At 43.1% G+C, this 25,751-nt stretch overlaps 2 protein-coding genes and 1 long non-coding RNA gene across 5 annotated transcripts; 2 read left to right on the forward strand and 1 right to left on the reverse strand.

The window, feature by feature from the left end:
- The first annotated feature begins 1,776 nt into the window (after window positions 1-1,776).
- LOC137317928 (histone H2A.J-like) lies at window positions 1,777-2,166 on the forward strand. The gene has a single exon (XM_067980929.1). The coding sequence runs from the start codon at window positions 1,777-1,779 to the stop codon at window positions 2,164-2,166; it is 390 nt and encodes a 129-aa protein (XP_067837030.1).
- A 3,177-nt stretch (window positions 2,167-5,343) lies between these two features.
- On the reverse strand, window positions 5,344-5,973 carry LOC137317959 (histone H1-like). Its single transcript, XM_067980955.1, has one exon. The coding sequence runs from the start codon at window positions 5,971-5,973 to the stop codon at window positions 5,344-5,346; it is 630 nt and encodes a 209-aa protein (XP_067837056.1).
- Window positions 5,974-8,220: 2,247 nt separating this feature from the next.
- Window positions 8,221-23,996, forward strand: LOC137317938 (uncharacterized). 3 transcript variants are annotated; one of them, XR_010961784.1, is made up of 5 exons: window positions 8,221-8,724; window positions 9,101-9,187; window positions 13,737-13,822; window positions 19,378-19,464; window positions 23,492-23,996. It is a non-coding gene; the product is annotated as an uncharacterized lncRNA (long non-coding RNA). The 3 variants fall into 3 exon arrangements; XR_010961785.1 differs by lacking the exon at window positions 23,492-23,996 and having other exon boundaries at window positions 8,221-8,532; window positions 8,653-8,724; window positions 19,378-22,205; XR_010961783.1 differs by lacking the exon at window positions 23,492-23,996 and having other exon boundaries at window positions 19,378-22,205.
- The last annotated feature ends 1,755 nt before the right edge of the window (window positions 23,997-25,751 follow it).

The following is a 25,751-nucleotide window of genomic DNA, read 5'->3' on the forward strand; positions in this document are numbered from 1 at the left end:
AAATCCCACTCGTGCAACATAATGTGAAGAATGAGTTTATCTTCTGTCCCTCCATCATCTGCAAACTTCAATGTCCCGGGGTTTGGGGACATCTACTGGCCGGAAGCAGAACTGCAACAGTTCGGAACAAATTGCTGAAACCGGACAATGTGCAGTGTGAGCGTGTTTGTGATTGGTGGCAGGTATTAAATCTGATTGGTTTCTTCAGATATCCAATCAGAGAGTGAATGGAAAAGGTGACGTTGTATCACTACGAATGACCCAATCACAATCAATGCCTTCCCCCATCCCTCATTAGCATAGGGCTGTGGGGCTGCCTATTTAATCCGAGTTCGGAGCGGATTTGGGTCATTCCTGGGTCTGAAATTGAGTGTGAAAATGCCTGAGGACAAGAAAGCAGCTCCCAAGAAGGGCGCCAAGAAAACCTTGAGTAAAGCACCAGCCAAGGGCGGCAAGAAGCGGAGAAAGTCGAGGAAGGAGAGTTACTCCATCTACATCTACAAAGTGATGAAGCAGGTTCACCCCGACACCGGCATCTCCTCCAAGGCCATGAGCATCATGAACTCCTTTGTGAACGATATTTTCGAGCGCATCGCGGGTGAGGCTTCCCGCCTGGCCCATTACAACAAGCGGGCGACCATCAGCTCCCGGGAGATCCAGACCGCCGTGCGCCTGCTGCTGCCCGGGGAACTGGCCAAACACGCCGTATCGGAAGGGACGAAGGCGGTGACCAAGTACACCAGCTCCAAGTAAAACTCCACAATGCACTGAAAAAAATGAACACAAAGGCTCTTTTAAGAGCCACCCACAGTCTCTCTGAAGACGCTGTAACGACCCCTCTGTGTAGAATCATTTTACTGTAGAATGTTTGATACTAAGTGTTTTTCTCTAACTCTTGTGCTTTTCTAATTTCTCTTGAAATCTAGTAGATTCTCATCATCACTGCCGGTTATAATCTGTGTGTTGCTTTTTTATTTAGTCCCAATAACCAAAAACGTGTCACTGATCCTCTCGTTCTCGTTCATATTCCGACCCTTCCCGGCTACTGCCCATTAAGAGCCGTTTTAAGGGGGTGGATTCGACTTCAGTCATTTTTTTCTCATTTTCACGTTTCTTTGTTCATTATTCGGGAATATCACTTTCAGAACCGCAATCCTTTGTAAAGCAACAGCCTTGAAAGAGTCTTCACACCGAGTACAGAATAGTCTAAAGGATCTGTTACTGTTCGACTCCTTGCACCAGGAGTCCGGGCTCCGGTTTCGATCGCGATGCAGCTCCTGCGAACAGGGATCAATCCACAATCTGTCGTTTGTTCCTTTCACAAAGATTGAGCTGGAATCTGTCTCGTTACAAAATGGGTCTTTATTCCCGCCCGATTGAACATGAACGGTTAATGAAGCCGGATTTTAACCGGAATGTATAAGGTTCTGGAAGTTGTGACGGGAAATGTGGAACAACAGAGTAAAAGGAGAGAGATATTTAAATTTTTGTCTTTCGCGACATTATTTACTAAATCCGATTCTTGTGTTACAGAAATATTGGCGGGCTTTTCAAATTTCAAAAAAACGGTTCAGTTCGGTATTTTCCGTCTTTTCTCATTCGGCTATTGATTGGTGAATAAACAGCTCTCTGATTGGGCTGTTCGTTGAACCAATGAGATTGAGAATAGATGGACCAATCACAAGTGCCCCCACTGCACTCCTCCAGAAGGGAGAAGAAGGGCGAGTGCGGAAAGATTTCTTCATTCTTTGTGAAAGTGTTTGTGAGATTGTGGAAATGTCTGGAAGAGGAAAAACCGGCGGTAAAGCTCGGGCCAAGGCCAAGTCTCGCTCATCCCGGGCCGGACTGCAGTTCCCTGTGGGCCGTGTTCACAGGCTCCTGCGAAAGGGGAACTACGCTGAACGTGTGGGTGCCGGAGCACCGGTCTATTTGGCTGCTGTGCTCGAGTATCTGACGGCTGAAATCCTCGAGCTGGCCGGCAACGCGGCCCGCGACAATAAGAAAACCCGCATCATCCCCAGACACCTGCAGCTGGCTATCCGCAACGACGAGGAGCTCAACAAGCTGCTGGGACGGGTGACCATCGCTCAGGGCGGGGTGCTGCCTAATATCCAGGCCGTGCTGCTGCCGAAGAAAACCAGCAGTGTGTGCACCAAGAGCAAGTAAAGCGGTCAAGATTTAACCTGATAACCCAAAGGCTCTTTTCAGAGCCACCCACGGTATCTATGAAAGGGCTGGTCACTGTCTGTGTGATCAGGAATTAACTTCAAAAGGACTTGATTCCGATTCGAGAAACTAACAATAACTTGTTATGCACAAATCATCCATATCGGTCTGTTGCAGTACTCGCTTCAGGACCGCAGATATCGCCAACGTCCAATCGATTATAATTTGCAGTTTGTCTGGTGAATGAGACAAAATACCAGAACCGTTAGAATTGCCAACTGGGCGGGTGGGATACAGAAATACCAGGGACGCTTAATATTATTTACCGTCCCATCCTCGGACAACACTGGCTCAGTCTGTGTTATTTTACCCAGATTTGGACAACGGATGCTGACTGATGTGCTGTTATTGTATCAGCGATTACTGAATTAAGAATGTGAGTGAAATTTGTGTTTGGATGTGAGTGAGGTATTTATTCTGTCCCTGTCCGTCTGATATCTGCTCCCTCCCCTTTATACGTTTCCCATTTAAGCAAATTTCTCACGACCCTGCCATTTCAACCCAGTAGATCACAGCTCTTTCCATCGCCGATTTGGTGGCTCTGAAAAGAGCCTTTGTTGCACTTGGTGCTGAAGCCGGGTCGGATTTAGGCGCGCTCCCCGCGGATGCGGCGGGCCAGCTGGATGTCTTTGGGCATGATGGTGACTCGCTTGGCGTGGATGGCGCACAGGTTGGTGTCCTCAAACAGCCCCACCAGATAAGCCTCGCTGGCCTCCTGCAGGGCCATGACGGCCGAGCTCTGGAAGCGGAGGTCTGTCTTGAAATCCTGAGCGATCTCTCGCACCAGACGCTGGAAGGGCAGTTTGCGGATCAGCAGCTCGGTGGATTTCTGGTAGCGGCGGATCTCCCTCAGAGCCACAGTGCCGGGTCTGTAGCGATGAGGCTTCTTAACTCCGCCCGTGGCTGGAGCGCTCTTCCTGGCCGCTTTGGTCGCCAACTGTTTGCGAGGAGCTTTCCCGCCGGTCGATTTGCGCGCTGTCTGCTTGGTCCTGGCCATTTTCTAAACAGATCTCAACACAACCTGAGACACAGAGACTGTGAATACGGAGTGCGCTCTGGGGCCGCCTTTTAAAGCGTCTAAGGCTATCCGCCCCTGGCCTGTGATTGGCTGAGGTTTCACCCCCAGACAAGGAGGGACTGCCCCGGGACTGTGATTGGCAGGTTTGATCCGAGATCTGTCAGTCAGACCAAAACGGCGGGAGGTATTGGGTCCCAATTGGCTGAGCTGAAATTAATCTTCAATTTCAAAAAGCCCGCCAATTTCAGAGCATCTAATAACAGTTTCAAGAAAATTTCATTTCCCTCCAGCAATTTAAGAAACTCTCTCTTTATAATCTTCGTTATTTCCTTCTCCTCATCTCAAATCTCAGGCTGTTTCACATTCCGGTTCATTCTCTGATCTGTCTGTAAACGGGCGGGAATAAATCCCCGGTCATTGCTTTCCGTAACGGGAATTGCTTTCCAGCTTCAATTTCAAAAATCCCACCAGTTCCGGCCCGGTGAACCGCTCCTCAAACAGAAACTTCACATCGAACTGATAATTGAATGAGGGCAGGAAATAAACACATCGCAGAGAGGACACAGCGGGAGAGGGAGTGAGGAGGGATTTTACTCTGAGCGGAGAAGGTAATGTCTGGGGAAAGACTCTGTATCACCGCCTGTTCATTTATACGGTGAAACCGGGAATTCCGCTCCTTCTCTCGGGATGGCCGAGCACCCCGGCCGTTGTTTCTGATCTCCCTGTACCGAGTGTTGGGGAATCTCCCCATACTAATTAAATATCGGAAACTGATTCCCCAGCCCGAGATCTTTCCTCTCCCCGTTCCCAGGTCAGTGCTCTCTCTGTGAGGCGGTGGGTGGCTCTTAGAAGAGCCTTTGTTTTGTGTCCGGTTAGAAAGGGTCGACTTGTTCAGCCGCCGAATCCATAGAGAGTGCGGCCCTGCCGTTTCAGAGCGTACACCACATCCATGGCAGTGACCGTCTTGCGCTTGGCGTGTTCAGTGTAGGTGACCGCGTCCCTGATCACATTCTCCAGGAAAACCTTCAGCACCCCGCGGGTTTCCTCGTAGATCAGACCCGAGATCCGCTTGACACCGCCACGGCGAGCCAGGCGGCGGATGGCTGGTTTGGTGATCCCCTGGATGTTATCACGAAGCACTTTCCGGTGCCGCTTGGCTCCGCCTTTGCCCAGTCCTTTGCCTCCTTTACCTCTGCCAGACATGATTATTCTTCACTCAAATCGCTGCTGAATGAACAGCAAACTGATGTTGGTTCCGTTTTTATGCAGCCTGCCCTGACCTGACTGAAACAGACACAGGGTGAGAGAGGGAGGGGAGGAGACAAAGATAAATATTAAACAGGGAGGGGAGGAGACAGAGTGTGATATTAAACAGGGAGGGGAGGAGACAATCAGAGAGACGGACAGAGCGGAGAGCGGCCTCTGATCTTCCAGCTCCACCTCCAGCTTTCTCCACCCGCCAATTTCAAACCGTTTATCTATAATAGAACCGAAACACCGCGCTCCGCACAAACCCTTACAGACTCGGGCTTCATAGAATCCCGGAGCTTTTCAATAAGCCCCGTTACAATCAATAGTCAGTAATATTCCTGCCTAAATACAGTCCCTTCGATAACAAGTCAACCCGCCTCCTTCCATTTCAGTCCCAGACCCGATTCTATCTCCCCGCACATTCCCTCCCAGACGGGTTCAGCAGTTTATAAACACTTTATTCCAGCTGATTTGAAGAATCTCATGTGTTGGGGTTTGAATTGTGATAGCTGCCGATCTCCGCCAGTTTTACCCTGTTACGGAATGTCGCCCTGAATCTGTGAGAAAAAATGAACTGGGACTGGAGCCGAACACACGCCAGTTCCAGTGAGGCCCGGCCCGGACATCCCATTCTCTATATTTTATTAGACATTGGGGGTCGGGCGGGGATAGCGAATGTCAGCGAGTCACCAGGACCCTGGGTTTATTTGAAATGATTTCTATCTGAAATCTGAGCCCGGCCCCGGGACAGGAATCATCTGATTCCGGGATCAGCTCTTTTCTGAGAGACGTGGGTGGCTCTGAGAAGAGCCGTTGGGTTCAGATGGTCACAAGTTGCACTTGATTTTTTACTTCTTTTTGCCCGCTGCTTTCTTAGGCTTTGCTGACTTCGGCTTGGGCTTGGCCCTCGGTTTTTCCACCTTCTTCGCCTTCGCCTTCACTGGCTTGGGGGTCTTGGGCTTCTTAGCCGCCGCTTTCTTCTTAATTGGTGATTTCGCCGCCTTTTTCGTGGTCGATTTCTTGACCGCTGGTTTCTTGACCGCTGGTTTCTTGGCCATTAATTTCTTGAGGGCTGTTTTTTTGGTCGCTGGTTTCTTTCCGGGAGATTTCTTGGTCACTTGTTTCTTCACCTTCTTTCCCACTTTTGCCTGGGTTTCCTTCTTAGCGACTCTGAAGGAGCCCGAGGCGCCCGTGCCCTTGATCTGCACCAGGGAGCCTTTTTCCACATTTCTCTTGATACTTAATTTGATCTGGGACCGGTGCTTCTCCACATCCAGGCCTTTGGCAGCCAGAACCTTCTTTATCGCGGCCAGAGATATCCCCTTGCGATCCTTGCAATCCGCCACAATCTTGAGGATCTGTTCGCCCAACGGGGGACCGGTGGACTTGGGTCGGGGAACCGCCTTCTTCTTCTTCGGAGCCTTGAGTGGAGCGGCGGCGGCAGGAGGAGCCGTTTCGGCGGCTGCAGTGTCTGTCATGTCCGGGACTCTGTCGAAAATCTCTCTGACAGTCAGAGCTGGGTCAGAAATGAAACGTGAGGCGGCGGCACAGAGCAACTTAAAGGCACAGAGCGGACGGGGCGGAGACATCCTGCTGTCAGCTCCCGGCCCCTCCAGCCTCTCTGTGTTTCTCTCTCCTCTGAAACTCCCCGATTCCAATTCAAATCGGGCACTCCAGAGTCCCAGACTAGCCCCTTCCTATATCTCACACCGGTATGTTTGCTGACGAAAAACTTTCACCGGAATTAAAAGCACCAGTTTCGATTTAAACCCGTTTCATTGCTGCACTGATCGCGCTCTCTCACCCGATCGCTGACATGATCTCCGTTTTTCACCTGAAATCTTGAATTGATCTGAAACTTTACCTTAAATTTCCACTTCGGAGCTCGGCAGGGGAGGAGGGCGATCCTTTGACAGGGATTTTTTAAAATTTTACTCAAAAGGGACTCGGAAATCTGGCGATGAGTCCGGCCACACAAACACAGTGACATTAATCTAACCCATCCGCCCCTTTAACACACTCTCTCTGACACAATGTTCACATCTTCACATTCACAGGACAAACTGTTCGCCAGATTGACAATTCCCGTGACAGGCTTTCCTCCCCGCTCGGCCTGTGCTGCAGATTCTCGGAGGTGAGTTGTCGTTTCCCAGCTCAGTAACTGTTAAACACTCTGAGGCCAGCGCTCCTCACAGTGTCTGGTCCCCAGATTCAGGGGCAGCAGCCAATCACAGCTGTGGATGTGATTATCCATATCTGGTTTTACATGATTATATTATTCACACTCAGCAATATGTTTGGTTATGACGATAATACAAATTATCCGCTCTGGGCTCCTCCAGTCTCTCTGTCTTTCTCTCCCTCCTCCGAAACTGACTGACAGACAACAGTGACTGGTGTCCTATCCGTCCCATTCTCAACACCCAGAGACGGCCAGTTACTGAATAAATTCAACATTCATAGGCAGTCCTGTGTCAGGCCGTTACATGCTGTTTCTCCCCACCTTTCCTTATTGGACTGGAGACTGATAAATGCACCGTCAGACCGGCTCATACATAATAGAAGGGACAGTGACCGTCTCACCAACAGCACCGGAGGTCTGTTCACAAACACAGAATCAGTCTTTACCTTCCAACAGGGTGTTCATATTAAGCTCAATAACACTATCCCGCTTTCATGTACAGCGCTGGAGGGAGAGAAATACAGACGGACAGATAAAGAGACAGACAGAGACAGGCACACAGACAAAGTATCATTCTCACACTTCCTCTCAGTGTGTCCGTTTCACACTCAGCAAACAGTATCCCACCTTCGTGTACAGCGCCAGAGAGATACAGACAGGCAGAGTATCAGCCATACGCTTCCCATCAGTCTCTCGGTATCACGCTCAGCAGCAGTATTCCACCTTCATATGTTGTACATCAGAGAGAGAGAAACTGACCTGCAATGTCCCGTTTTCACCCAGTAACAAATTGGAAAATTCTCCATTCCAATTGCCATTCCAAGCTGGAGTGACGGAAGATGCAGTCTCATCTCTCACTGATATTATTTCAGAGACAGACACATTATTAATCCCACTCTCAGGGACAGTGTCACGCATTTAACCCTCTCTTGCATGTTGTACCCTCTGCAATTTTGCAGCTCAGGGCCCTTCTGTATTTCTCTCAGTGACCGAGAGTTTCACTCCGATTGAAATAAACTGGGACTGTAGCCGTCAAATATTAATCCTACACGGTCCCGGCAAATACACCGACTCCCACTTTCCTCCCATGTTTCTCCAGAATTGGTTCGAGGAATCCGGCCTCCAGTTACGGAGTCACAAGTTTCTTTATCAGTAAAGGGACCAAGAATGAACAGAACCAATTGGCTCATTTCACAGCCGCCCACTTTATCTCTGAAAGACTCTTTTCCATCAAAAGATACCGAGAGAAACAGCAGGGATGGAAACATCTCGTTTAATAGTTAGAGATTGTAAAGTCAGTCTGGATTCCAGCGTTAGGCACTGGTGGAATCCCATCTGTTTTCCATTCTGGTGCCTGTTCCTGCACTGCCTGTGGACCCCATTCCCTCTGACCTTTCCCCCAGACCCACTTCCTTTGCTCAGACTCTGAAAAATTCCAATTGGGGAAAGTTTCCATCGATTTTTGTATTGAGAATTAAACCAGACATCTGCGCATGCGCGACTCAGCCCCGCCCCCAGCGCTGGTTGTTGTTGAGCGGAAGAGCGCATGCGCGCTCCCCTCCCCCAGCTCGGCCTGTGGGCGCCATTCCCTCAGTGAGCGGAAGAAGATGGTTTAAAACAGCCGGGAATGGAGAGATCATGGCCCCCGGGGGAAGGGAGCAAAGAGCAGCCTCGTTACAGCAGCTCATCGCTTCGGGACCGTGTCCGCAGATGGGCTCAGAGATCGGCATTGAGTCCGGGGGAAGGGCAGGGGGAGTCCGGGGGCTGTTTGTAAGAGGCGGAGTGGATCACGAACTGGTCACGGAACATGGAGTGAGCGGGGGAAGGGAGAGGTCATTCTCGGGCTGTGTCCAGGGTAAGGGGAGAGAATGGGAAGAACCTGCTATTTAAAATCATTGCTGCGTTCTCTCCCCAAACCAGTAGTGAATGTTCCTGGTTTAGTTCCAGTCTCACCCTGTTTATTGTTATTGGACAGTGACGGGTGGAAACAGAGCCGGACAGTAAGGATGTGGGGAGTTATACAAAGAGCATCTGTTGCAGGCACCAGGTGAGAAGTGTGAAGGACACTTTTTAAACAGCGGCTGTTTGGTTTCGGTTGAACGGTTCGTCCCATGGGAGATGGGATTAGAAACCTGACGTGTGCAAAGGTCCCCGCCCCATCGGGTCGTCCCATTCATGGATCAGTGCAGAGGTTGGGTTGTGTCTGGATGTCACTAAATCGTTGTAAAATTGCCCAACACATCTGGTGTGCAGAAGCTGAGTGCTGCAGTACTGCAGTGGAGTCAGACACTGACACTGTTTGTATCACTGGTTCTCATTTGTGGATATTCAAAATAATCATTGACATGGATATTAATTCGAACACTTTTGTATTTTCTACCTCACTGGTTCTTGAGTTACAAGAGATAAATTTCTTCCTGCAGACAAATCCTTGATGGACCCAGAATCAGTGTTATGTTTCCTCCACTTGAGGCACAAGGAACAGTGCAGCCAACTCCTTCTCCCACACAGTAAGTACATTATCACACACAGCGCACAGAGACACAGACAGGTCATCAGTTCCACAGTCTCAGACAGTAGAAGCAGTCAGTCCCACACTGATCCCAAGTTCCACAGACACATTTTCAATCTAACAGTCAAACAGAGCAGGTGAGGCAGACACTGTTCCATTTCCCCCGAGCTGAGTCCCGCTGACAGGTAGATACAAAAATCCCAGTCCAAGATCACACTATCAGATGGAAAGGCACTGTATCAATCTCACAATAGGGCAACATTAGCTACGAATTAAATACCAGATCGAAATCACACATGGCACCCGATTTAAAGGTGCAGAATGAATCCCAATAATGTACCCTGAGATTCCAATTGATTACTCGCCCAGAACTCTCACACACATGTGAGTTTATACACTATGCGAATGGATATTGCATGTATCATGTGATACAAATTGCATACGAGTCCAAAACTCATGTACAGTATCAGATTAAAAATGCTGTGAGAGTGTAATCTGAGAAACAAATTAGATATCAGTTTATAATGGACTCATATTGTGAGATGTAAAGATACAGTATCAATTCTATTAGCACAGACTGAGCTATACATTATACGCCATTTGAAAAGTGTCACCATATCAATTTGAAAGATACATTATCTTTCACAATAGTACTCACAGAGATACAGATTTAATAGTAGTTCAAAAAGCACACAAATTATCTGATTAAAACCTACAGTGTCAAATCCTAAAGTGTGTCCACATTTACGAATTAAATAATGAGAAATATGATCTAAACATGAAGATATTAAAGCTAAATTTTTTTATGCCATAATGCAATCTGAGAGAATAATTACATACAGATACAGAATGAATCTCACACTCAGATATAGTACCAGAGACTGACAGATGCAGAAGGAATCCCAAACTCACATACAATAATAGACTGACAGACACAGAGCGAATCCTACACTCACATATGGTACCAGAGATGACAGATATAGAATGAATCCCACACTGGCATACAGTACCAAGGGCTGATAGATATCTAGTTAATTACTCACTCTCATAAAGTACTAGAGACTGACAGAAAGATAATGACTCCCACATTCACACAGTACCAGAGCCTGAGAGATACAGAATGAATCACACACTCACACACAGTACCAGAGACTGACAGATAGAGAATGCATCCCAAACCAACATGCAGTCTGAGAGGCTGCATATACAGAAAGAATTCAACACCCACATACAAGACTGGAGACTGAAAGAGACAGAATAAATCCCACACTCACAGTATCAGAGACTGCATATATAGAATAAATCACAAACTCACACACACTACTGACAAGATACAGAATGAATCCCACACTGACAAACTGTTCCAGATACTGAGAGATACAAAATGAATCACACATTAGTGCAGGCTGAGTAACATTATTTACCAGTCCAAGAAGTATCAGATTGAAAGATACAGTATCAATTCCATTAGTGCAGACTGATCTACACATTATATACCACTAAAAAAACTGATGCAGATTCAGACTGAAATATACAGTATTCCATTCATGCAGACTGAGCTACACATCATATACAAGTTCAAAAATGTCACCAATCAGTTTGGAAGATGAACTAATTCACAATTGTGTTCCCATCGATACCGATTTAATAGTAGTCCAAAAAGTGCCCACATTCTCGGACTATATTCTAAAGCATTTCATTATCAACCAATTAAACACTGGGAAAAATATGCATTAATTGAGCTATTAAAGATAAAGTTTTGAACACCATACTGTAAACGGAGATACAAATTACATACAGATAAGGAATGAATCTCACACTCAGATAGAGGGCCAGAGAGTGACACACAGAATGAAACCAGCACTCACACAATGTAACAGAGACTGACAGATACCGAATGAATCCTACATTCACACACAGTAAAAGGGACTGACAGATATAGAATGAATCACACACACCCACAGTACCAGAGCCTGACAGATACAGAATGAATCCCACACGCACAGACAGTACTAGGGACTGTCAGATACAGAATGAATCCCACACTCACAGACAGTACTAGGGACTGACAGATATAGAATGAATCCCACACTCACAGACAGTACTAGGGACTGACAGATACAGAATGAATCTCACAGTCACACACATTAATGCAGTCTGAGTTACACATTACACATCAGTCCAAAAATCTCATAGTGTCAGATTGAAAGATACAGTATCAAATCCATTAGTGCAGACTGATCTACATATTATAAAGCACTACAAAAAACTGATAAAGATTCAGACTGAAATATACAGTATACCTTTCAAGCAGACTGAGCTACACATCATATACAAGTTCAAAAATGTCACCATATCATTTTGGAAGATAAACTAATTCACAATTTTTTTCCCATCGATACAGATTTAATAGAAGTCCAAAAAGTGCCCACATTCTCTGATTATAACCGAAAACATTATATTTTAAAATGTATCATTATCTACCAATTAAACACTGGGAAAAATTATTGATACATTGAGGTATTAATGAGAGAGTTTTGAACACCATACTGTAAACAGAGACACAAATTACATACAGATAAAGAATGAATCTCACACTCAGATAGAGGGCCAGAGACTGACATGCAAATTGAAAACAGCACTCAAACAATGTAACAGTGACTGACAGATACAGAATGAATCCGACACTCACACACATTACAAGGGACTGACAGATACAGAATGAATCCTACACTCACACTCATTACAAGGGACTGACAGATACAGAATGAATCCCACACTCACACACATTACAAGGGACTGACAGACATAGAATGAATCACACACTCCCACGGTACCAGAGACTGACAGATACAGAATGAATCCTAAACTCACACACTGTAGCACAGACTAACAGAGACAAAATTTATATCACTCACAAACAGTACCAGAAATTGATAGATGCAGAATGAAAGTCTCCCTCACATATAGCACCTGACACTGACGGAAACAGACTGAAACGCTCATTCACACAAAATACCAGGGACTAACAGATATTGAATGAATCCCATACTCACACACAGTACCAGAGACTGACAGATACAGAGTTAATTCCACACTTATACACAGTACCTGAGACTGGCAGATACAGAATTAATCCCACTCTCGTATACAGTGCCACAGACTTGCAGATACAGAATGATCCCAAACTCATATGTAGTGCCAGAGACTGAGAGATACAGAATTAACACCATGCTCACACTCAGTACCAGAGACTGGCAGATACAGAATGAATCCCACACTCACACAGTATCAGATATTGACATGCAGAGTAAACCCCGCTCTCACACACAGTACTGGAGACTGACTTCTGCTGGACGTAAGCGAGAACTGTAAAAGAGCGGAACAAATTCACATTTTATGTCGTGGTTACAGAAATCGGACAATGTGCAACGTGAGGAAAGGTTCTCTCTGTAACTTCTACTCCCGTATTTTTGCTCGTTTTGTTATTGAAAAATGATGACAATTGTTTCATAATAAAGTTTTTGTTTCACTCATTCGATAGTTGTGAATTTGCCCCATTATATTTCACTGTACATTGCACAGTATTTCTCTCTGATTTCTCAGGACACGATTTGCATTGCTCCTTTACCACATTTAGACACTTATTTTCCAAGCAGTATGTGGCCTCCTTATTCCCCCTGGCAAAATGCACCAGCTCACACCTTTCTATATTGAAATTCAATGGCCATTTACACGGCCGTTCTGCAAGCTTATTTTGTCGTAGTCTTCCTCAGTATTGACTACACCCCCTAAATTAATTAAAATCATTTAATACAGCATTACAACCAATGTTTTATCGAAAAAATGTTCTCCATTCCCAGTTTTTCTAAATCCCACCCGTGCAATATAATGTGAAGAATGAGTTTATCTTCTGTCCCTCTCTCATCTGCAAACTTCAATGACCCGGGGTTTGGGGACATCTACTGGCCGGAAGCAGAACTGCAACAGTTCGGAACAAATTGCTGAAACCGGACAATGTGCAGTGTGAGCGTGTTTGTGATTGGTGGCAGGTATTAAATCTGATTTTTTAAACCTGCCCATTAACCTTTAGTGTTTGTTATTGAAGAGTAAACAGAGCCGGACAGTAAGGATGTGGGGAGTTATACAAAGAGTATCTATTGCAGGCATCAGGTGAGAAGTTTGAAGGACACATTTTAAACAGTGGCTGTTTTGTTTCGGTTGAACGGTTAGTCCCATGGAAGAGGGGATTAGAAATCTGATATGTGCAAAGCTCCCCGCCCCATCGGGTAGTCCCATTCATGGATCAGTCCAGGGGTTGGGTTTTGTCTGAATGTCACTAAACTGTTGTAAAACAGCCCAACACACCTGGTGTGCAGAAGCTGAGTGCTGCAGTACTGCAGTGGAGTCAGACACTGACACTGTTTGTATCGCTGATTTTCATTTGTGGATATTCAATATTATTATTAACAGATATTAATCTGATCACTTCTGCATTTTCTACCTCACCTGTTCTTGATTTACAAGAGATACGTTTCTTTCTACAGGCAAATACTTGAAGGAGCCAGAATGAATGTGAAATTTCCTCCACCCGAGGCAAAGGAACAGTGCAGCCAGCTGCTTCTCACACACAGTAGGTATATTCTCACTCTCAGAGCACAGAGACACAGACAGGTCATCAGTTCCACAGTCCCACACAGCAGAAGTAGTCAGTCCCAAACTGATCCCAAGTTCCAGAGTCACATTTTCAATCCAACATTCAAACAGAGCAGGTGAGGCAGACACTGTTCCATTTCTCCCAAACTCAGTCCCGCTGACAGGTGGATTCAAAAATCCCAGCCAAAATCACACTATCAGATTGTCAATTTCACAAAAGGGCAACATTAGCCATGAATTAAATACCAGATGTCCCGAGATTCAAATTGAATACTAGCCCAGAACTCTCACACACACGTGAGTTTAATACATGCAGTATCCATTCGAATGGTGTATCATTCAAATACAAAATGAAGGCCGAAACTCATGCACAATATCAGATTGAGAAATGCTGTGACAGTGTAACCAGAGAAACAAATTAGATACCAGTTTATAATATACTCACATTATGAGATTTAAAGATACAGTATCAATTCTATTAGCACAGACTGAGATGCACATTATTTACCAATTCAGAAATGTCACCATATCAATTTGAAAGATAAATTATCATTCACAATATTACTCACAGATTTACAGATTTAATAGTAGTCCAAAAAGCACACAAATTATCTGATTAAAGCCTCCAGCTTCAAATCCGAAAGTGTATCCATATTTACCAATTAAATAATGAGAAAAGCTATTCAAGCATTAACTTATTAAAGCTACAGTATTGAACATCATAATGTAATCTGAGAGAATAATTATGGACAGAAACAGAATGAATCTCACACTCCGATACAGTACAGAGACAGACATGCAGAAGTAATCCCAAACTCGCATACAGTACTAGAGGTTGCCAGACACAGAGTGAATCCCATACTCAAGTATGGTACCAGAGATGACAGAAACAGAATGAATCCCACTCAGGCATACAGTACCAAGGACAGACAGATACCGAGTTCATCCCAAATTCTAATAAAGCACTAGAGACTGAGAGTTAAAGTATGAATCGCAAACTCACACACAGCAGCAGAGACTGACAGACACAGAATGAATCCCACACTCACACACAGTACCAGAGACTGACAGATACAAAATGAATCCCACACTCACTCACAGCACCTGAGACTGACAGATACAGAATGAATCCCACACTCACTCACAGCACCTGAGACTGACAGATACAGAATGAATCCCACACTCACTCACAGCACCCGAGACTGACAGATACAAAATGAATCCCACACTCACACACAGTACCAGAGACTGAGAGATACAAGGTGAATCTCACAGTCACCTACATTAGTGCAGGCTGAGTTATAAATTACGTTCCAGTCCAAAAATCTCAGTGTCAGATTGAAAGATACAGTATCAATTCCATTAGTGCAGACTGAGCTGCACATTAGAAACCACGACAACAAAACTGATACAGATTCAGACTGAAATATACAGTATTCCATTCATGCAGACTGAGCTACACATTATATACAAGTTCAAAAATGTCACCATATCAATTGGAAGATGCACAAATTCACAATTGTGTTCCCAATGTAGATTTAATAGAATTCCAAAAATAGATGCCCACATTATCTTATTACATTTTTTAAAATGTCATTATCTACCAATTAAAACTGGGAAAAATTATTCATACATTTCAGTATTAAAGATACAGATGTGAACGCCATCCTGTAAATGAAGATATAAATTAGATACAGATAAAGAATGAATCTCTCACTCCGATAGAGTGCCAGAGACTGATATGGAGAATGAATCCCAAACTCATACAATTTACCAGCGACTGACAGATTCAAAATGAATCCCACACTCACACACTGTAGCACAGACTGACAGATACAGAATTTAAATCACTCACATACAGCATCAGAAATTGATAGATACAGAATGAATGTCTCACTCACATATAGTACCAGAGACTGACAGGAACAGAACGAATCGCTCACACATACAAAATCAGAGACTGAGAGATATGGAATGAATCCCAAACTCACACACAGTACCAGAGACTGATAGATCCAGAATGAATACCACATTCACATCGAGTATCAGGAACTGACAATCACAGAATGAATCTCACAGTCACACTACTGCAGACTGAGTTACATTTTACATACCAGTTCAAAGATATCATAGTGTCAGATTGAAAGCGACGGTATGAATACCATTAGTGCAGACTGAGCTACATAGTAGAAATATTAGTAAATACTCATAGAGTAATATACTGAAATAAACAGTATCAATACCATTCGTTCAGACTGAGCTACACATTATATACCAGTCCAAAAACCTCATAAATGATCAGACTGGAAGATACAGTATCAATTCTATTAGCACTGCCTGACCTGTACATTACATACCAGACTGAAAATCCCATAAAATCTTCGACTGAAATAAACAGTATCAATTCCATGAGTGCAGACTGAGCCACACATTACATAGCAGTCCAAGAATCTCATACCCCATCAGACTCAAAGATACAATAACAATTCCATTAGCACAGATGACGAGTCCAAAAATCTCATAGAATGTCAGATTGAAAGATTCAGTATCACTTCCATTTGTGCAGAATGAGCTACACATCACATTCCAGTCCAAAAATCTCATACAGTATCAGACTGATAGATACAGTATCAATTCCTTTAGTGCAGGCTGAGCTACATATTACATACCAGTCCAAAAATCTCATACAATATTAGATTGAGATGCAGAATTAATCCCATTATTGCTGACTGAGCTATACATTACATACCAATCCAATAATTTCACCACGAACAGATTGAAAGGTACATTATCATTCACAACAGAGTTCAGAGATTAAGATGTAATCACACTCCAAAGCTCACACACGTTGTTTGATTAAAGAAAATTGAAAAGTGTATCCATATTTACAAATTAAACACTGGACGAAGAACTGCATATAATTTAAAGTATTAAAGATACAGTTTCAAATACGATACTGTAAACTGAAATAAGAATACAGAATGAATCCAGACTTGCACATTGTCTCAGAGACTGAATTACAGAATTAATCCCACACTGAGATAATGTAGCAGAGACTGACAGATACAGAATAAATCTCACACTCACACACAGCACCAGAGACCTGCAGATACAGAATTAATCCCACACTCACACACAGTACCAGAGACCGACAGATACAGAATGAATCTCCACACTCACAGACTGTACTGGAGACGACAGATATAGAATGAATGTCACAGTCACATTACTGAAGACTGAGTTACACTTTACAGACAAGTCCAAATATCTCATAGTGGCAGATTGAAAGATACAGTCTAAATTCTATTGGTGCAGACTGAGCTACATATAGGATATAGTGTTAAATACTCGTGTTTGCTGAAATAAACATTATCAATACCATTGGTACAGACTGAGCTACACATTACGTACTAGTCCAAAAATCACAAATGATCAGATTGGAAGATACAATTTAAATTCTATTCGCACTGCCTGAGCTGAACATTATATATCAGTCCAACAATCTCATACAATATTAGACTGAAAGATACAGAATCGATTCAATTAGTGAAAACTGAGCCACACATTATATAGCAATCCAAGAATCTCATACCGTATCAGACTCAAAGATACAATATTAATTCCATTAGCACAGACTGAGCTACACGTTACTCACCAGTCCAAAAATCTCAAACTGAATCTTTCAATGTGACACTGTATCAATTCCATTCGTGCAGCCTGAGCTATACATTGCATTCCAGTCCAAAAATTTCATACAGTATAAGAATGATAGATACAGTATCAATTACTTTAGTGCAGGATGAGCTACATATTACATACCAGTCCAAAAATCACATACAGTGTTAGACTCAGATGCAGAATTAATCCCATTATTGCAGACTGAACTACACATTACTCACCAGTCCAGTAATTTCAACGTGAACAGATTGAAAGGTATATTATCATTCACAATAGAGTTCAGAGATTAAGATGTAACACGACTCCAAAACTCTCACACGTTGTTTGATTAAAGAAAATCAAAAAGTGTATCTGTGTGAACAAATTAAATGCTCGATGAAGACATGTATATACTTTAAAGTTTCAATACAATAGTGGAAACTGAAATAAGAGTATAGAATGCACATTGTCACAGAGATTTAATTGCAGAATGAATCCCACACTGAGATAAAGTAGCAGAGAATGGCAGATACAGAATGTATCCCACACACAGACAGTACCAGAGACTGACAGATGCAGAATATACCCCATGCTCACACTCAGTTTCAGAGACTGACAGATACAGAATAAACCCCAGTCTCATATCCAGTACCAGAGACTGACCTCGACTGACGGGAAGCGACAACTATAATAAGGCAACGAATTCACATTCTCTGTCGTGGTTCCAGAAACAGGACAATGTGCAATGTGAGGGATGTTTCTGTCTGTAACTTTTACTCTCGTATTTTTGCACTTTTTGACGGTGAAAAATGAAGACAATTGATTCATAATAAAGTTTTTGTTTCACTCGTTCCATAGTTGTGAATTTGCCCCATTATATATCACTGTACATTGCACAGTATTTCTCTCTGATATCTCAGGATGATTTACATTGCTCCTCTACCCCATTTAGACTCTTATTTTCCATGCAGTATGTGGCCTCCTTATTCCCCTTGGCGAAATGCCCCACCTCACACCTTTCTATATTGAAATTCAATGGCCATTTACAAGGCCGTTCTGCATGTTTATTTTGTCCCAGTCTTGATCTGTATTGACTATATCTCCGAAACAAATTACAAGAATTTAACACAGTATCACAACCAGTGTTTGCTCTAACAAAATGTACTTGCAGCTCGTCTCAATCCCCAGTTTTTCTAAATCCCACCCGTGCAATATAATGTGAAGAATGAGTTTATCTTCTGTCCCTCTCTCATCTGCAAACTTCAATGTCCCGGGGTTTGGGGACATCTACTGGCCGGAAGCAGAACTGCAACAGTTCGGAACAAATTGCTGAAACCGGACAATGTGCAGTGTGAGCGTGTTTGTGATTGGTGGCAGGTATTAAATCTGATTTTTTTAAACCTGCCCATTAACCTTTAGTGTTTGTTATAGAACAGTAAACAGAGCCGGACAGTAAGGATATGGGGAGTTATACAAAAAGCATCTATTGCAGGCATCAGGTGAGAAGTTTGAAGGACACATTTTAAACAGCGGCTGTTTAGTTTTGGTTGAACGGTTATTCCCATGGGAGCGGGGATTAGAAATCTGATATGTGCAAAGGTCTCCGCCCCATCGGGTAGTCCCATTCATGGATCAGTGCAGGGGTTGGGCTGTGTGTGGATGTCACTAAATTGTTGTAAAACAGCCCAACTTACCTGGTGTGCAGAAGCTGAGTGCTGCAGTACTGCAGTGGAGTCAGACACTGACACTGTTTGTATCGCTGGTTTTCATTTGTGGATATTACAATGATTATTAACAGAGAGATTCAATTGATCACTTTTGTATTTTCTACCTCAACTGTTCTTGAATTACAAGAGATAATTTTTCTTCCTACAGGCAAATCCTTGAAGGGCCCAGAATTAGTGTGATGTTTCCTCCACCCGGGGCACAAGGAACAGTGCAGCCAGCTTCTTCTCACACACAGTATGTATAGAGTCATAGAGTTATACAGCACGGATAGAGGCCCTTCGGCCCATCGTGTCCGCGCCGGCCATCAGCCCTGTCTACTCTCATCCCATATTCCAGCATTTGGTCCGTAGCCTTGTATGCTATGGCATTTCAAGTGCTCATCCAAATGCTTCTTGAATGTTGTGAGGGTTCCTGCCTCCACAACCCTTTCAGACAGTGAGTTCCAGACTCCAACCACCCTCTGGGTGAAAAAGTTCTTTCTCAATTCCCCTCTAAACCTCCCGCCTTTTACCTTGAATCTATGTCCACTTGTTATTGAACCCTCAAAGAAGGGAAAAAGCTCCTTAGTATCCATCCTATCTGTGCCCCTCATAATTTTGTACACCTCAATCATGTCCCCCCTCAGCCTCCTCTGCTCCAAGGAAAACAAACCCAATCTTGCCAGTCTCTCTTCATAGCTGAAGCGCTCCAGCCCTGTTAACATCCTGGTGAATCTCCTCTGCACCCTCTCCAAAGCGATCACATCCTTCCTGTAGTGTGGCGACCAGAACTGCACACAGTACTCCAGCTGTGGCCTAACCAGTGTTTTATACAGCTCCATCATAACCTCCTTGCTCTTATATTCTATGCCTCGGCTAATAAAGGCAAGTCTCCCATATGCCTTCTTTAGCACCTTATCTACCTGTTCCGCCGCCTTCAGGGATCTGTGAACTTGCACACCAAGATCCCTCTGACCCTCTGTCTTGCCTAGGGTCCTCCCATTCATTGTGTATTCCCTTGCCTTGTTAGTCCCTCCAAAGTGCATCACCTCGCACTTTTCCGGGTTAAATTCCATTTGCCACTGTTCCGCCCATCTGACCAACCCATCTCTTTAGTCCTGCAGACTGAGGCTATCCTCCTCGCTATTTACCACCCTACCAATCTTTCTTAATATACTCTGTGAGTATATTATCACTCACAGAGCACAGAGACACAGACAGGTCATCAATCCCACAGTCTCACACAGCAGAAATAGTCAATGCCAAACTGATCCCAATCCAACAGTCAAACAGAGCAGGAGAGACTGACGGAATTTCTATTTCACAATGACTCAATCCCGCTGACTGGCAGATAAATAATTCCCAGTCCAAAATCACACCCAGTATCAGATTGAAAGTCACTGTGTTAATCTCACATAAGATCAGAATTAGCTACAAATTAAATACCAGATAGAACTGACACATGGTACTGATTGATAGGTACAGAATGAATCACAATAGTGTACCCCGAGATTCAAATTAAATACCAGCCCACAACTCACACCACATTATGAGTTTAAAGATGCAGTATTCATGCCAATATTATACACTGAGATACAAATTAGATACCAGTTCAGATGTTACCCATATTTGACTCACATATATGTCCAAAAACCTCATAGTGTCAGAATGAAATGTACAGTTTCAATCCTATTGTTGCAGATTGAGCTACACATTATATACCAGTCCAAAATTTGCATAAAGTATCATACTGGAAGATACAGTATCAATCCCATTAGACAGAGGTACACATTAGTTACCTGTCCAAAAATCATATTTATCAAACTGAAAGGCAGAGTATCAATTCCCTTACTGCAAACGGAGGTTCACATTAGATACCTGTCCAGAAATCACGTACAGTACCATACTGAAAGAAATAGTATTGATTTAATTAGTACAGACTGACCTACACGTTACATACCAGTACAAAAATCTCACGCAGTTTCAGACTGGAAGATACAGTATCAATCCCATTAGTGCAGACTGAGGTGTACATTAGATACCAGTCCAAAAGTCACATTCAGTGTCAAAATGAAAGATACAGTATCAATTCCTTTCGTGCAGACTGAACTACACCTTACAAACCTGTCTAAATATATTACACAGTATCAGACTGAAAGGTACAGTATGAATTCCATTTTACAGACTGAACCACACATTACATACCAGTCCAAAAATCTCATACAGTGTCAGACTGAAAGATACAATAATTATTCTATTAGCCCAGACTGAGCTACAAAATAAATACCAGTCCAATAATTTCACAGTAAAAGATTGAAATACACATTATCTTCACGGAGATTAAGATGTAATCATTCAACAAAACTCGCACACGTTGTTTGATTAAAACAAAATCCAAAAGTGTATCAATATTTACAAATTAATGCAGCACGAAAGATTTGCATACATTAATGAATTAAACATACAGTTTCAAGTACCATACTCTAACCTGAAATAAGAATAGAGAACGAATCCAGACTTGCACTTTGCCCAGAGACTGAGTTACAGAATGAATCCCACACTGAAATAGAATACCAGAGACTGACAGTCACAGAATGAATCCCACACTCACAGATAGCACCAGAGATTGAGAGATACAAAACGAATCACACACTCACACACAGTACCAGAGACTGACAGATACAGAATGAATCCCACACTCACAGACTGTATTGGAGACTGACGGATACAGAATGAATATCACACTCACATACAGTACCAGAGAATGACAGACATAGAATTAATGCCACACTCACATGCAGTCTGACATCTACTGGCCATAAGTGAGAACTGTAACTGAGTGGAACAAATTCACATTCTCTGTCGTTGTTCCAGATTCAGGACAATGTGCAATGTGAGGAAATAGTTTCTCTCTGTAACTTCTACTCCCGTATTTTTTCTAATTTTGTCAGTTAAAAATTAGACAATTGATTTCGAATAAAGTTTTTGTTTTCCTCATTCGAAAGTTGCCCCATTATATTTCACTCTACATTGCGCAATATTTCTGTCTGAATTCTCAGGAGACGATTTATATTAATTCAAATAAACCGAACTGAAACACAAATAAAAACTGAGTGCAAATCTGCAAGTTTCAACGGCGACCGTCAAAAGTGAAAGGGATAAAATATAGAAAAAAATCAAACCGAAAATGCTGGAAAGGCTCAGCAGGTCCGGCACCATCTGTGGAGAATGGAAGCTCGGGTTAACGGTTCAGGACTATGACCCTTCTATAGATCAGAAAGGTTAATCCGACATAATTTAAATAAGGAACGGGAATCAGCAGAGGGAAAAACTTCAGAAAATCAATTAATTTCACTGAATCCGAGCAATTGTGTCCCGTATCCACTGTACAGATCAGGACAAATAATAATACAAAGGAACAGAGTTAATTCAACGATATGGGGGAAATAAATGAATTTTAAAAATATTTTTTTATATAAATTAGACTCGTTTGTGTTTTGAAAACACTATCCCTCTGAACATCATCAAATTCGGTTTCAGTCTTGGTGTTTCTGAATTCAGCGTGCTGGGATTCAAACCTGTTGGAATTAATTGTTTGGAAGGGAGCGATACTCACCATCATAGCACCTTAGTTCACTGGGAGGGAGAAATAGAGCGTTTCTGTGGAGTTTCGGACTGAATTGCTCCCTTTGGGTTACTGTCACTTTAATCAAAGACAATAAACAGTTCCCAAACATCAGCCCCTGAACAGACACAACAAGCTGGTGGAATTTATCATTCATAGATATTAAATAAGGGGATGACAAAAGCGAATAGGAAGAGGTTAGGAAGAAGTCACAAAAACAATTAGGGAAGCAAACAGGAATCACGAAATCAAATTATCAAGGAATATAAAAAGAAATCGTAAATTATTGTACAGAGCCAGAAATAACAGAAGGAAAACCAGAATATCTTGAGGGCCACTAAGGGATTGACAAGATAAACTCACAGGTAACGTCAGCGAAATGGCAGAAATATTGAATTATTACTTTCCCTCAGTATATTCCCGGGAGATTAACAGGGTGAATATGATATAGAGGAAGAGGTCAATAAAGATATCAAGGCATTTAAGTTAGAAAGGGTGGTTAAACTCCTGATCCTGATGGATTGCATCTGCACTTATTAAATGAAGCAAAGGAAGAGATAGCAGAGGCATTGTTACAGCTATAGAAAAAATCATTACAGAAAGGAATAGTGCCAGAGGACTGGATGACAGTTGATGTGATTCTTATATTTTGAAACAGGAAATAGAACAATTCCAGGGAACTGTGGACCAGTTAACTAAAGGTCAGTGGTAGGAATGATCATGGAATCTTTTATTCAATGAAGCAACAGAAAAACATCCAGAAACCGAAAATATAATAAGGAATAGTCAGCACGGATTTCAGAAAAAGAAGATTTAATAGTTTGACAGAAGGTTTGACAGTTAAAATTACAATTCAACATAACTTATCTGCTTTTCAAATATATTCCTCTAGAAATAAACCTCTGTGTTTGCATTTCATGGCCTTATCAACCTGTGTTGCTACTTTTAAAGATTTGTCAATCTGTACCCCTAAATCCCATTGCTCTTCTACCCCATTTAGACTCTTATTTTCAAAGCAGTGTTTGGCCTCCTTATTCCCCCGAGCAAAATGCACCACCTCACACCTTTCTATATGGAAATTCAATGGCCATTTACACCGCCTTTCAGCAAGCTTATTAAAGTCTTCTTGTATTTTGTCGTAGTCTTCCTCAGTATAGGCTATACCCCCAACATTAATTACAAGCATTTAATACAGCATTACAACTCATGTTTTGTCGAACAAACTGTTTTCCATTCCCAGTTTTTCGAAATCCCACCCGTGCAATATAATGTGAAGAATGAGTTTATCTTCTGTCCCTCTCTCATCTGCAAACTTCAATGACCCGGGGTTTGGGGACATCTACTGGCCGGAAGCAGAACTGCAACAGTTCGGAACAAATTGATGAAACCGGACAACAAGCAGTGTGAGCGTGTTTGTGATTGGTGGCAGGTATTAAATCTGATTGGATATTTGAAGAAACCAATCAGAGAGTTACAGTTAATTATTGTGACCTCACTACGAATGACCCAATCACAATCATTGCCTTCCTCCATCCCTCATTACCATTGGGCTGTGGGGCTGCCTATTTAATCCGAGCTCGGAGCGGATTTGGGTCATTTCTGAGTCTGAAATTGAGTTTGAAAATGCCTGAGGACAAGAAAGCAGCTTCCAAGAAGGGCGCCAAGAAAACCTTGAGTAAAGCACCAGCCAAGGGCGGCAAGAAGCGGAGAAAGTCGAGGAAGGAGAGTTACTCCATCTACGTCTACAAAGTGATGAAGCAGGTTCACCCCGACACCGGCATCTCCTCCAAGGCCATGAGCATCATGAACTCCTTTGTGAACGATATTTTCGAGCGCATCGCGGGTGAGGCTTCCCGCCTGGCCCATTATAATAAACGCCGCACCATCAGCTCCCGGGAGATCCAGACCGCCGTGCGCCTGCTGCTGCCCGGGGAACTGGCCAAGCACGCCGTGTCGGAAGGGACAAAGGCGGTGACCAAGTACACCAGCTCCAAGTAAAACTCCTCAATATACTGAAAAGAAAATAAACACAAAGGCTCTTTTCAGAGCCACCCACAGTCTCTCTGAAAAACTGTACCAACACCTCTATGGAATCATTTTACTGTCGATAGTTTGATACTCACTGTCTCTCTAACTTGTGCTTTTGTAATTTCACTTGAAATCTGGTAGATTCTCATAATCACTGCCCGGTATAATCTCTGTCGTTGTTTTATTTAGTTTCAATAACCAAAAACGTGTCCCTGATCCTCTCGTTCCCGGTCATATTCCGCCCCTTCCCCCGCATCTGCCCCTTCAGAGCCGTTTTAAGGTCATTTCTTTCTCCTTTTCACGTTTTTTTGTTCATTATTCGGGAATATCACTTTCAGAACCGCAATCCTCTTGAAAGCAACAACCCTGAAAGTGACTTCACACCGACTACAGAATAGTCTAAAGGCTCTGTCACTGTTCGACTTCTTACACCAGGAGTCTCGGCTCCGGTTTCGATCGCGCTGCAGCTCCTGTGAACAGGGATCAATCCACAATCTGTGGTTTGTTACTATTACAAAGATTGAGCTGGGATCTGTCCCGTTACAAAATGGGACTTTATTCCCGCCGGATTGAAAGCGAACGGTGAATGAAGCGACTTCTAACCGGAATGTAAAAGATTCTGGAAGTTGTGACTGGAAATGTGGAATAACAGAGTAAAAGGAGAGAGATTTTTAAATCTTTGTCTTAAGGCGACATTATTTACTTAATCCGCTTCTTGTGTTGCAAATATATTGGTGGGCTTTTCAAATTTCAATAAAACGGTTCAGTTCAGTATTTTCCGCCCTTTTCTCATTGCCGGCTATTGATTGGTGAATAAAACAGCTCTCTCATTTGGCTGTTCGTTGAACCAATGAGATTGAGAACAGATGGACCAATCACAAGTGCCCCCA

This window comes from Heptranchias perlo, unplaced genomic scaffold (genome assembly GCF_035084215.1).
Source record: "Heptranchias perlo isolate sHepPer1 unplaced genomic scaffold, sHepPer1.hap1 HAP1_SCAFFOLD_64, whole genome shotgun sequence".
Classification (NCBI taxonomy): domain Eukaryota; kingdom Metazoa; phylum Chordata; class Chondrichthyes; order Hexanchiformes; family Hexanchidae; genus Heptranchias; species Heptranchias perlo.